The sequence below is a fragment of the Centroberyx gerrardi genome, chromosome 1 (genome assembly GCF_048128805.1).
Source record: "Centroberyx gerrardi isolate f3 chromosome 1, fCenGer3.hap1.cur.20231027, whole genome shotgun sequence".
NCBI classification, from domain to species: Eukaryota; Metazoa; Chordata; class Actinopteri; order Beryciformes; family Berycidae; genus Centroberyx; species Centroberyx gerrardi.
In genome coordinates this window covers 7,686,242-7,698,777 of record NC_135997.1, presented here as the reverse complement: position 1 = coordinate 7,698,777, position 12,536 = coordinate 7,686,242, and the positions used below count along the sequence as shown (strand labels likewise).

At 37.9% G+C, this 12,536-nt stretch overlaps 1 protein-coding gene across 1 annotated transcript in view; it reads left to right on the top strand.

The window, feature by feature from the left end:
• The first annotated feature begins 7,421 nt into the window (after nt 1-7,421).
• The window catches only part of map2k5 (mitogen-activated protein kinase kinase 5), a 65,726-nt gene continuing 60,611 nt past the window's right edge, over nt 7,422-12,536 (top strand). The window contains exons 1-3 of the mRNA XM_078282858.1: nt 7,422-7,839; nt 8,151-8,199; nt 9,521-9,588. Of these exons, the coding sequence (XP_078138984.1) occupies nt 7,708-7,839; nt 8,151-8,199; nt 9,521-9,588 (249 nt within the window). The 5' untranslated portion in view covers nt 7,422-7,707. The remainder of the gene's footprint in view (nt 7,840-8,150; nt 8,200-9,520; nt 9,589-12,536) is intronic.

Below are 12,536 nucleotides of genomic sequence, written 5' to 3'. Positions count from 1 at the left end.
CACCGCCACTTTCTATTGACAAACTATCAGACATGTTGCCTCCCATATATTAGCCTTCATTTTGCTGCCGATGGTTCATATGATTAACCACCACCTGGCAATAATATCTATACCATGCCACTTAACAATAATGTAATAATGGGAACCTTTATTCATCCTTATTGGAAAATTCTCCCCCTCTCCAGAGGTCAGAGGTCAAGGTCCCTGGAGCTGGTAGAGATTCAGTGTCTTGCTCAAGGACACTTCAGCAGGATGGATGCTTGTCGGTAGAGGGGTTTGAACCTGCGTCCTCTGGCTGAAGGATGGTCTTTCATTTCATTTCACTTCATTATAGCGACACAATTTGAAGCAATTAGCAATTAGCTCCTGTGATGATTAAATTTAGCATTCAAATATTAAGTCTGTAATGTTGGACTTGATCTGATACAATGTATTGAATAGATTTATTCTGTTTGGGTCTCTGTATTACAGGAAATATAGAATCAGAGTTTTACATACAACACACATCTTAAATGTTATACTATGGGAATAACCAGAATTTTAGTAAATATAGAAGGATGCACACATTTATGCAATGAAGACAATAGAAACCAACACTATTATCAAAACTATCAAAAATAAATAAAGTCGTATACACTTTACTTCAAAGCAAAATGGCCAATTGTTCAGACATTGGAAGATAAAAACAATGTTGTTCGTAAGGGCATTTGAAAGTTTGTCTAAGCTTCTACATTTGTTTTATTATCAAATCTCTCAATTAATGACAATTTTGCGTCCCAGCATTTTTTTTTTTTTTGTATTTAAACAATAATCACATTTCCCCAACATTGATTGCAAGCTCTTAAACTGTTGTTTAAATGCTTTAAATGCTGTTGTTTAAATTACCTTTAATCCTATGTTTATTCTGTAGCCTACCGCTGCTGGAGTGAACATGCGGTTCAGATTGGTTGGAAGGGGATCCGAAAAAACTGACCATCTCTCTAACTTAAATCCAATACCAAGACTTGGGCATTTCATCACAAAAACCTATTTCTTCAACCCTTTGTAAGCAGGTGTATACCTGCTTACAAAGGGTTGAAGAAAAGAAAGTTTTTGGTTTTCCTTCCAGATGCCTTTAATGAAGGTTCTTTCCTTTTCTGACAGAAAGGCTGTTGGCAAAGCAAATATCTTTCCTTAAGTTGACAGTGAATAAAGCCACTCTTTCTGATTTGTTAACTTTAGAAGTGAAGAATAAGAATAATACGCTCCAAGGTTTCCATTCACTTCACATCTCTTTACCTTTGCAAAATTCTTTAAAGTCATGTAACAGGCACATAATACACCATCTTTCTCATAGGTGTAAGCGCCATTTTTCGGATAATAAATAATTAAATGAAGTCATTATGCAAGAGTAGCCTATGCTTTTGTGGGCACAATGACAATCTTTACACAGTGTGCAAACACGTTTATACTGTACAGTGTTACATCCTTTAATCATGTTGTTGCTGGTTTGGCACAGCAATAATTTTTGAAATACAACATAATAAATCACATCTGCATTGTACAAAACATTTCCCAAAAGAACATTCCACCATTAAAACACACACACACACACACACATTTCCAAAAAACTAATTACAGTAGGCTAGTAATGATTACTACTGAGTACCAAAACATAATGTTGTTTTTTTCTTTAATTGTTTGTTACTTTCACTATTCAGTTCATTGTGTATATGTGACGTGTGACCACTGACCATGATGACAGCAGGGTTTCTTTCATATAGCAAAGGTCACAGGCATCACTTACAGAGGGAGAAGGACCCCCAAACACTCGTTAAGTCATTTACCTCATTCCCTATCAATTATTGACATGCAGTTGTCAGTTGAAAAGCCAGCCAGACTTTCCGTTGATCTGTTTGATGAATATTTCAGCTGACAAACAGGCCACCTGACACTCTGCACCAAAGCAATGTGTGGTTAGAGAGAGGTCACTGTTTTTGGCCACAGTCACGCACGTATGCACGCAACACGCATACAGTTACCATGTTGTTGTTGTTACTATTCTCTTCTGTTTGTTGGTTATTATTATGATTATTATGATTATTATGCTAATTATGATTATGGTTATGATTGTGATTATGATTATTGTTTTTGTTGTTGTTGTAATAGGTTATAACCACCAACATTTGTTGCCCCCGGATTGTGTATTCATCACAATTCTTTCGCCAATTCTGACTCTAACTGACTTTAAATCTGTAATTTAAAACAGGAAAATTACTTAAACTCTGACATACAATTCTGAAAAAAGAAAAAAAAAAGAAAAAAGAAAAATGATCCTTGATTGATTTCTTGATTTTGACTTTAGTTGTTATATATTGTATATTAGGCTGCAAATTTCAGTCTGCCGAGCTTGTCACTTTACTAATATTCGATCAGAATACATATGAGGCTGATATATCAATAATCTATAATGATATATCAATAATACCCAGGAGAGCGTTCTTTACTATGGTTATGGGCACAACAATGATGCAGTAGGTGTGAGGTCAGCCATGATTACAGTGAAGAATGCCTTCAAGTGTATTATGGCTTTTAATGTTTACCAAGGTGTGTGTACTACCTGAAAAGTCTTCCTCAACATATCATAGTATACATACATAAGAATATAAAACAAGCGAAAACAACGCTAAATAACTCCATGGTTTCCACACAAGTTGACAGAGGAACGAATAAACGCCCAGCAATGCTTTATGGGAATTATCAGCAGAGTTGGAATGCGTCTCTGACCAATCAAATTGCTTGGCTGAAACTTCCTATTGTGTAATGTGTGTTGACAACAATAAACGTGATAAGAAAGTGAAATATTTTAAGGATTCCAAGCATTTTTCTGTGCCTAATGTATCACATGAAAAACAACAGCAAGTATAGTCACATCTCCCATTCAATAAAGTCACTTGACCACAGCATGAAGGACCAAATGGAGCTGTGGTGAACTGGTGACGTGTTATTTATGTCAGGCTCAGTTCACAAGCAGCCTCTATGGAGAAGACACACCCCATAAATTTTTCTATGGCCCCTATGAGTGGGTCAGGAAGGCACCAATATTTCCTCTTTATTAGAAACAACAGAAACAACACGCGGCCATAAAGGGGATCTCTGAGGTGAATCTCAAACATGGAGAGCGTGCTGGTCCAACACACTGATGACACCCACACCACCGCAAATTCATTCATTGCAAATAGGAGAGTCTGTTACTGCTGCGTTACTGCGTTGGGTTTGCATTGCAGATGCATTGCATCACACTCCGAGTGTTGCATGCGTTGGATTTATCCTACTTTTCTGTTATAAATGCACCATAACAAAATATTAAACACTAGGTAGAAACAAGCTAGTTACTCACCCCACATCCCAAGATCATCTGCAATATTATTCCAAGCCCTTGGCATTTAAATCTCTGAATATATCTAGAGATGGGTCATATAATTCAGGAAATCCCGAAACCACGGTAATGAGACGCTCATCCGTCATTGTTGGACCACTCTGTCAAATGCAGATGAACCTTGTCTGTACGTAAAGACAACGCAAACAAACGTATGTTATCAGCGTGCTCACGGCGTAAGAGTTGAGGGGTAGTCACACAATCCATTTCCTCATAACTCTCACACCACTGCCTCACAAACTCCCCATGTTTCATCACAGGTCAACTTGGAGATGAACTTTAAAGGAAGATGTAACAAATGGCAGCAGCTTCTCAGGCAATTCATATTAGCTGAAGTGCCATAACCCTCTACATATCCTGACCTCAATTTGGAGTGTGTGTGTGTTGAAGGCCCATCTGAGGGAGATGGTATCGATCTGAGCAGGGACTCTGGCAGCATCAATAAACAATAGGCTTCAGGCTTCAAGGCTAAGGAGACACATCTCTATTTCAACTGAAGGGTTCGCATCTGGATACCTGAGTTGGGCCCCGGCCCTGGAGGGGTGTGGGGCCCACAACATGTTTTCCCTGCTAAACTCACAGAGGGTCCAGCTCCTTTGTGAAGGCAAAGCTACTGATATTTAAAGCCTGAAGTCACAACAAGCACACAAATTTTCAGTTTAAACAATTACTATTATTGTTGAGGAACACAGTAAATAGAAGGCTCCCAAGTAATGGTCAATGTGTGTCTCTGTGTTAGAACAATCGATGCTGCGATACTGCACAAACAGTATTTCAAGATATTCTACATCAGCATTACTGTATAGGAAGACAGTGCAGACCTTGGCTCATTAATCAACAAACTTGTTAGGCAGGACTGTATAGGCAATAGACAAAAAAGTTGACAAAATGTACTTTTATTCTGATATACTGATTATTCTGATACTTGTAATTGTAAGTCACTTTGGACAAAAACGTCTGCTAAATGACACAAGATAATGTAATGAAATGTAATGCAATATACAACCAATCCACTGGACATAGCCTAATACTAATACTAATAAATAATATAATTATAGTAACCACAATAATAAACTTTATTCAGGTTAGCCCTGTTCAAGGATCTCTTTTACAAGAGGCTGCTGGGCAAGCCTGCAGCTGCACATTTAGTTACACAGAAAAAAAGCAATAAATAAGAATAAAACTTTAATAGAAAGTAATGGTCAATCTTAGAATTGTGCCGCTGTCTTGTTTACTTGTTTTTCCCTCTTTGCCGAGAAAGTTAAATAAGTGTGCCTCATATATTTAGAGTCAAACTGAGCTCACTCTGCGCTAAGCAGCTTGTCAATAGCGAGAAAAGAGGCACAGGCGAGAGAGGAGGCCTGATAAAATGGCTTTTAATTACCAGACAGTGAATGCTGGCCTTCCCTTTCCACTTTCTCCTCCCAGCTAAGTCAGGAGTTTGATTTCTGATAATGTGGATTGCTGACTGGGCTTCATCCTAGTTGCCCCTAAAGCAGAAGGCCCTAACGTCAAGTCCTGGGAGAGCATGTTTGACAAAGTGCCATATAGATCCCTTGCTTTTCATCAGAGGGCAGTGCTGCTGGAGGCATTAATCAGAGTGCTTGATAGCCTGGCTTTGTTTTCCCCTTTACTCTCCTTCTGTAACAATTAGGCAAAGTAATAATTTCAGGCATTACATGGAAATCAATGGGTCTTTTACCTAGCAGTAAGTGATGACAGAAGTTCAGGATGGGTTGATGCAATGAACTTCTAACCTGTGTGTATGTGTGTGTTTATAGACAGATAGATAGATAGATAGAGAGAGAGAGAGAGAGAGAGAGAGAGAGCAAACATTTCCCGCCAGTACCACATAAACCACCACTCCCCAAAAACATTCTTCATATCATTATTATTACTGATTACCCATTTAACCCGCCCATCACATTTCCCCCCTCATAGGCCATGTCCTGGATCTGTAAACAGAAACAGGGCCAAACCCTTTGTAGCTAATTCAATGCTACAATATGATGGCTTTATCCTTTGAGGTATTCCTCATCTAAGCTTTCACCCATTGTTGATTTAGACGGAGCAGAGTTTGTGAAGGATAGGCATTCAATATTTTATCTGCCCACTGAGCTTTTGAGTGCTGCTCTTACCTTAAAAAACAGACGCGGTAGCAGTTGATAGAGAAGTTCAGCCTTAGGGCAGTCAGGGGTTGAGACTTTTGTTTTAGCTAGGGATGGGAGCCAGTGAAACCCAACCTATAGCAATGGCTGGCACAGCGGCGTCTCATTGATATTGTTTTCTAGTGCTGCATGTCCAGCCAGGTCTGGGCCACAGGGAGACAGAAGGAGCTTTAACAGCTGCTTATCATTACACATAACCCCGGTCAACAGACTTAGGTATCAGCTCTGTGAACACAGCGCTGTAAATTAACAGAAAATGAGACTTCACTTTGCCCAGGGATCAATGTCTTGTTCTTGGAACTGCAATCAGAGCTGTTTGGTGAGCGGGCAGAGAGACTGATTCGGGTCCTCAATGATAAGGCAGTAATCAACAAAGGTTTTAAGCGCCCTTTGTTGTACATTCAATTATACGCTAATGACTCATGCCGAGTGGAAATCTTTAAATACTAATGCTGTGTTAATCTAGGGTGAGGGAGGAAAAAAACTGACTTTACTGAATACTTTAAAAGCCATGGTCACGAAGGGACATGCTCCACTATACAGCCCCTTCCTCTCTTTAAAGAGAAGTTGTCATCACTGAATTGTCAAGGCTGGTAAGGAGTCTAGTCAATATTTCATCTCTGCATCTCTGTGTTTCTGAGAAAGCAAAGAACATTCAAATAATATCCAAGTATTGATTGAGCATTTATAATAGTGATCTGAGGTCGGGTTTAAAGGGATTTATTTAACCTTTAGATATATTCCCATTAATGTTAGCCTCAGAAAACGATTGTACGATATTCCAAACCTGAACTCACATCAATGTTACTGTTCAAGTAAGGCAAAAGCAAAAGCATTCCAAGGCAACTATAGAATTCTTCTTTTGATGGAGCAATCAATAAGCCTAATTCAGTATAAAAGGCTGACTTGTACAATAATTATATAGTGTGTGTTCAAGTATTGCCTTGATAAAAACTGTCAAATTGCAGGTTCCTTTGAAGTATTTCAGTCTAAGCTTTCTAGAACATTTATAATAGATGACATCTTGGTCTTCTCTGCGGTGAACATTGACAAACCCCCAAGATCTATTTTAAACATTTTAAAATACATTTTAAAATTTCCAGGTTTCCATTTAAATCAAGTGGATGATTTACCTTAATTTTAAAGTATTTTGATTGTTGGTCAAACAAGTCATTATGCATAACAAAACCGGCTAACTTAGTTATAACTGATAAATGCAATAAACGCTTACCAACTTAATAGGAAACCTGGGGCAAATCCAGCCACTCTCATGCCAAATATGAAAGCAATAGCTCAGACTGATGTCTCCTTTTGTCAGTAGGATAATAATTTCAAAGGACAGAAGGAAAAAATGTATTAAATGTTTTATTTTATTAATTAATTGATCTTTAATCTTTCAGCTCAAAACAGATGATTCACACATGGCATGGGCTTTTTAGTAGAGTAGTAGTAGTAGATATGAGAGCAGGCCAGATCTGCTGGTTCACTAGCTCAATGCAATGTCTAAATTTACATGAATTTCATAATTTCGCAACTGCCATACCTGAAGTAGCTTTCAATGCTACAAGGCTGCATGTTTGTTGTAGCCTACCTATGTCCCATGGTTATATTCATTCAAATACACCCGAATGTCATACAAACACTATCTTATAATCAAGACATTTACTTAACAGTGAAAGTGTTCTGTTGTAGCATTGTTTTCTGTAGTTTCAGTGCTAGAGATGTCACTTCTTACTTACAAATAAGGACTTTTATTTTGAAAAATGCTGACCGGATGTTGATTCGGAAATGCTGCTGGGCAGTTATGTTTTCCTTGAAACTAGCTGCATGGCTAAATCTGTCAGTTATCACTACCTAAAACTTTGCTTCAGACAGTAGGTACATTCAAATCTAAAGTAAAAGTTAAAGCTCACATGCCGTATGACCAGTCGAGACTTGTTTTTCGGCGGCATTAACTGAAACAGTTAGTTAAATCTCCGCTTAGACTGCATCAGAGTCTCTGTCTGTGCCTGAACTGAAACAGGATGCTAGCAAGTGTCGCTAGCAAACCACTGCAGGAAATTAGCTTGCTAGCTTAGACAGCCAGCCAAGTGTTATTATGAGTCTTAATATTTCCCTGTTATGCTTTTACTTGTTTTAAATAACCTCTGCGCAATGGACACCGAGGGAATAGTGATCCGTATAAAAACACCGTCTGGGGACATGGACTCATCCGTCGACTGTCCATCTCTATTGAACTTCAATGACTTACTGGTGAGTCTTCAAAACGCTAGCGAGCTAGCTACTCCTACTCCTACATAACGTTGGCTGTTTTTGGTTAATAACAATAGTCGGTAAACGACAGATGAATTCTGGATGAATATTAAGATGGGTAGCATGTGAGCCCACCTGTGGCAACCGCACTTAAGTTTTACAACAGTCTGATCCCACTTTATGTTTGGATATTTTTGAACATCATTCTATTATAATTAGGTACCCTAATGGTAAGGTAGTTAACTTTAGCTAGTTTCATACAACAGCTGCGCTATTGTGATTGTTAAATTGACTCTACAAAACATTTCCAGGTTGCTATCAGAGATGTCATGCCCGAAGCCACTATCACTGCCTTTGAGTGTAAGTTTCTGTCTCATATTTGTATTGCTTTACTACAGAAATAATGACCCATCATCTACTTTTTGACACATTTCATCATGTATCACAGGGTGCTATATGTCCCAACAATACTGTAAACTTATTAAATTGCTCCTCACTGTGTTACAAGTTGGTAACATTTTTTCTTACAATTTGATAGGTCTAACTAGTTACTAATTTAAATTTAGTATTAATATTACTGATACTAACACTAGTGACATTATTTGTTAGGAGCAATTGGACAGCTATTGTCAGCAGTTCTGCACTATAAGATCCTGTTTGTTTAATAAGATACACATAGCTAGATGGGCTAGGCAGGAAAAATACAGAAATCAACAAAGTGCATCCTGCCAACAGATGCCCATCAAAATAACATGAAGGTGTTTTTTACTCTGTGATACATCTTAATGAACAAAATGAAACCATCTATTGTGTACTCTTATCCTTTGTTCTGTCAAAATGCAAAATAGTGTAGTTGTGATGAAGTATTGGCAGGCAGTAATTGTTTCAACAGCCTTAACATTAAATAGCTTGTAGCAATAAAAACCAAACAAGGTCCGATGCACTTGATCTTGTCTCTCATGTCATGGCAGGAATCATTGGCTTACTAATTATGATTCAGACAAATCAGTAGTTAAGTCAGGTGAGTAAACAGGAACTAGGTTCTAAGGTGCCAGACCCCCATTCTGTTTGACGCTCATGTCTGGCCCATGTATGTAAAATACAAGAAATCACTAGTAATTATTACCTGACTTGCGCTTTCGCTTACAGAATGACTTGTCTCGACGTGTGACATGTAAACTAGCTTATGTATTGCATGCTGTGCTGAGGAAGTAACATTTCAATCACAGTAATTGCTGAATGAATATCACTTTTTATATTTGTTTTGAGATACATTTACAAACATGCTCCTTTGCATGTTAGTTACCCAACATTTTGCAATAATTTTGCTCTCTTTTCTCTAATTTTTCTCAAAGTAATGCATATATTTCCACAAAGAAGAGATTATGAGGGATGATTTGATTTGATGCTTCATAATAGGGAATTGGTTACAACAAAAGCTTTGTTAAGGGCTCAGCATTTTAAATATTACTGTAATAAACCTGACATTTTTGCATGATTAAAAATAACTGTGACTATACCCAGTTTCTATAAAATAACACATCCATTAATGTAGGCTAGTCTTACCTTTTTCAATTTTGCCTTTGATGTCGATAGTTGTCCTTTTGTGATGATTTTGTGATGATTTTGATAGGCGTTACAATACGAATTTGAAGATGCTTCTCTGTTTTTTTTTTTTTAGATGAAGATGAAGTGGGGGATAGAATCACTGTAAGAAGTGATGAAGAACTCAAAGCCATGTTGTCATATGTGAGTACATGAATGAATCAATGAATATTTTATTCTCATGTCATGTCACATTGGTGGCCCATCCCACATGGGAATACATAACAAAAACTTCCAGTTATACTCCACAAAGATGCAATGTCCTCAAAATACACTAAACACAAGAGAGAAAGAAGGAATGAAAGACAATTATATACAAACATTCCACACATACACATATACATAAACATGCACATATCTACATGTATATGCATACATAAAAGTATATGTAGATTCATACAAAAGAACAGCAAATGTTTCCCTTGTTCATTATACATTACTCTTTTACTTATTTCCCAAGCTTTCACCAAATAGTCAGCTAACCCAAATATCTGACAAGTATTGCTAATATTGCTATAGTACACATTTTAGAACCTCAGACTTCTCCGGTGAAAGCAATTTTTCTCACTGTGTGACCAGTGCCTGCTGAGTGAAATAATGGACCAAAACTTAAAGTCATGGTATCCCTTTGACTGTCTGTTGACACATAAGGAAATAACAGGATTTAAACAAGTGAAAACCAGTTCAGTGCTAGTTACATGCTTGTCAGCTGTGAGCCTCTTGGGAAAATCAAATCACCAATAATATGTCACTACTAAAACGTTACTGTTAACATACACTTAGCAAGGCCTACTACGGCAACGTAACATCTTCACCTAAGGTTTAAGCTCACTTACAACAAAGAAGTCCAATAGACAATATGCAAAAGCCAAATCAAACAGCCTTAAGTTGTCTCTTTGGAAACCAGAGATCTTGAAATAAATCTACTTATAGCTAGGGTTAGGGTTAAAGTGTAGAAGAAATTTGAATTGTAGAGAAATGTGAAATATAAAAACCTATCTTCCAGGGCAACTGCACTGAGAACAGCTGCAGCAGGAGCAGCAACTTATGAGCCATCAGCTGGCCTATAAAGTTTATTACCACAGGCATTTCGGACATACTTATTTCAACAAGGACCTAATGAAAATCCTACAATCCCTTAGCAACATCAGCACACATAGATGCTTGGCCTTCTGGCAGGCATAAAAATGGCTAAAGGAATGAAAAGAATTCAGCTACTCATGGAGGAGAATTTGAAAAAGCTTTAATAATAAACATGATTTGACTGCAATAGTCTTTGTCAAGGTTACAAGATTCAAGATTCAAGATTCAAGCATGCACAGTCAACACTAAATATATTTAGTAACATCCAAAATGGCCACCTCAGGGCCCATAGACCTGTCAGACACCAGTATTTAAGAAAAATAAAATAAAACAATTGCTATCACCTGGTGTAGGCCGCACCATAGGTATGGCATACAAATTGCTAAAAAGAGGCAGCTATGAATTTCACCATAGGATTGGCGTTGACTACTGCTTCTTGCTTCCACACATACAGTTTCAATGTATTCACTCACATTTCTGTGACCCATATAGAACCATACTGTCCTGTTCTTTTGCTTGTTTTCAGTACCCCCTCCCCAACACACACACACACACATACACACACACACACACACACACACACGCACGCTACCGCCCCAACTCCCCCTCCTAGCGAGGTACATTGTCATATTCCACCATACTTACTGTTCACGCCACGGACAGTAAGAGTAATGACTTATAATGGGTTTCTCTACGAGGTACACTGAAAGCTAAATGAACTGTCAATTTTTATTATTTATTATTCAGTACTTAAAGTTTTGCCTCATTAAAGAGCAGGCCCCCCTGGGCAGCAGAATTGTTCAAAATCTACTTTCATCTGTGGATGTCTTTTACCCCCCATCAGCTCACAATGATGCTGCTAGAGCCACAGGCGCAATTTACTCCCCTTGTTTTTTTGTCCATCTTTATCATATGTTCACTTCTGGTTGCGTTTTAATCATTAAGTAGCATAGGGTAGCAGGGTGATTGAGCAGAGAGAGACAGCTGTAGTGACAAGCTGTAGTGCAACAGGGATGGGAAAAGTATTGACCTCAGCCAGCTTCATGCTTCACATATCCAGTGGAGATGTTTTGAAGGTCTTTTATTGTTTTCCTTGCTTTGCCCTGAGTCCTGTTTCGATGGGATTAGTTTTCGAGAGAATGAGAGAAAAGTAATTGTTATCATAGGACATGTATAATGTCAATGACCCATTCAGAAAAGATAAAATATTTCAGTAATCTGTCTCTAAAATTAGAAATGAGCATGGCTAGTCACCCTTGCTTCATTCCTCATTTGTAAACAAACCTCATGGATGCCGACTCAGACTTGACTAGTTTGACCTGATCTGGTTATTTTACAGGGTAAGTAACCACAGATAAAAGAGGTCAAAATGTTTTTTCTTGTTGAAGGCACGTGCAGTCAGTGAAAGATACCGACACTGGCAGATTTAGATAGAGCTAAATTAACCGACATGCTCTCGTAATTATTACATTGCCCTGTCTCCTCTGTTAACATCTGAGTAAAGCTATAGCTTGTAGTAGTTCTACCACCCCTTTCATGCATGCAGCTTTTTGTAGAATGCTTTGTTTAAGGTCTTTATTTTTAGGTGTCATGTGGAACAGACCTAATAACATTTCTATAAAAGTTCCATATTGACTTACATGAGAACCAACTCATTACATGAGTAGATTAAGCAGGCACAGCTTAAGCATTTAACTTGTTGTTTTAGTGGGCAAAAATGTCTTCAATTTGTATGGATGCCGAAATTAGAAGTCCTCAGCCTCTGGGCATGAGAAGAAAGTTGTTCCCAGCTATCAGGGATGGTTAAAGATGTAGTATAACCAAATAACTAACATTGTCTCATTTTTGTTGTAGCTAAAACTGCCATAAAACAGTTAATACAAACCCTTGGTAAGGGGCACCATTTGAGTAATGTAATGCAACTCCTAACCAAATGCCTAACGCTGGGAAATAAAATACTCAATTGTGATGCTTAAGGTGAAAGCCAAAGATATTTTTTGCAACCGGGT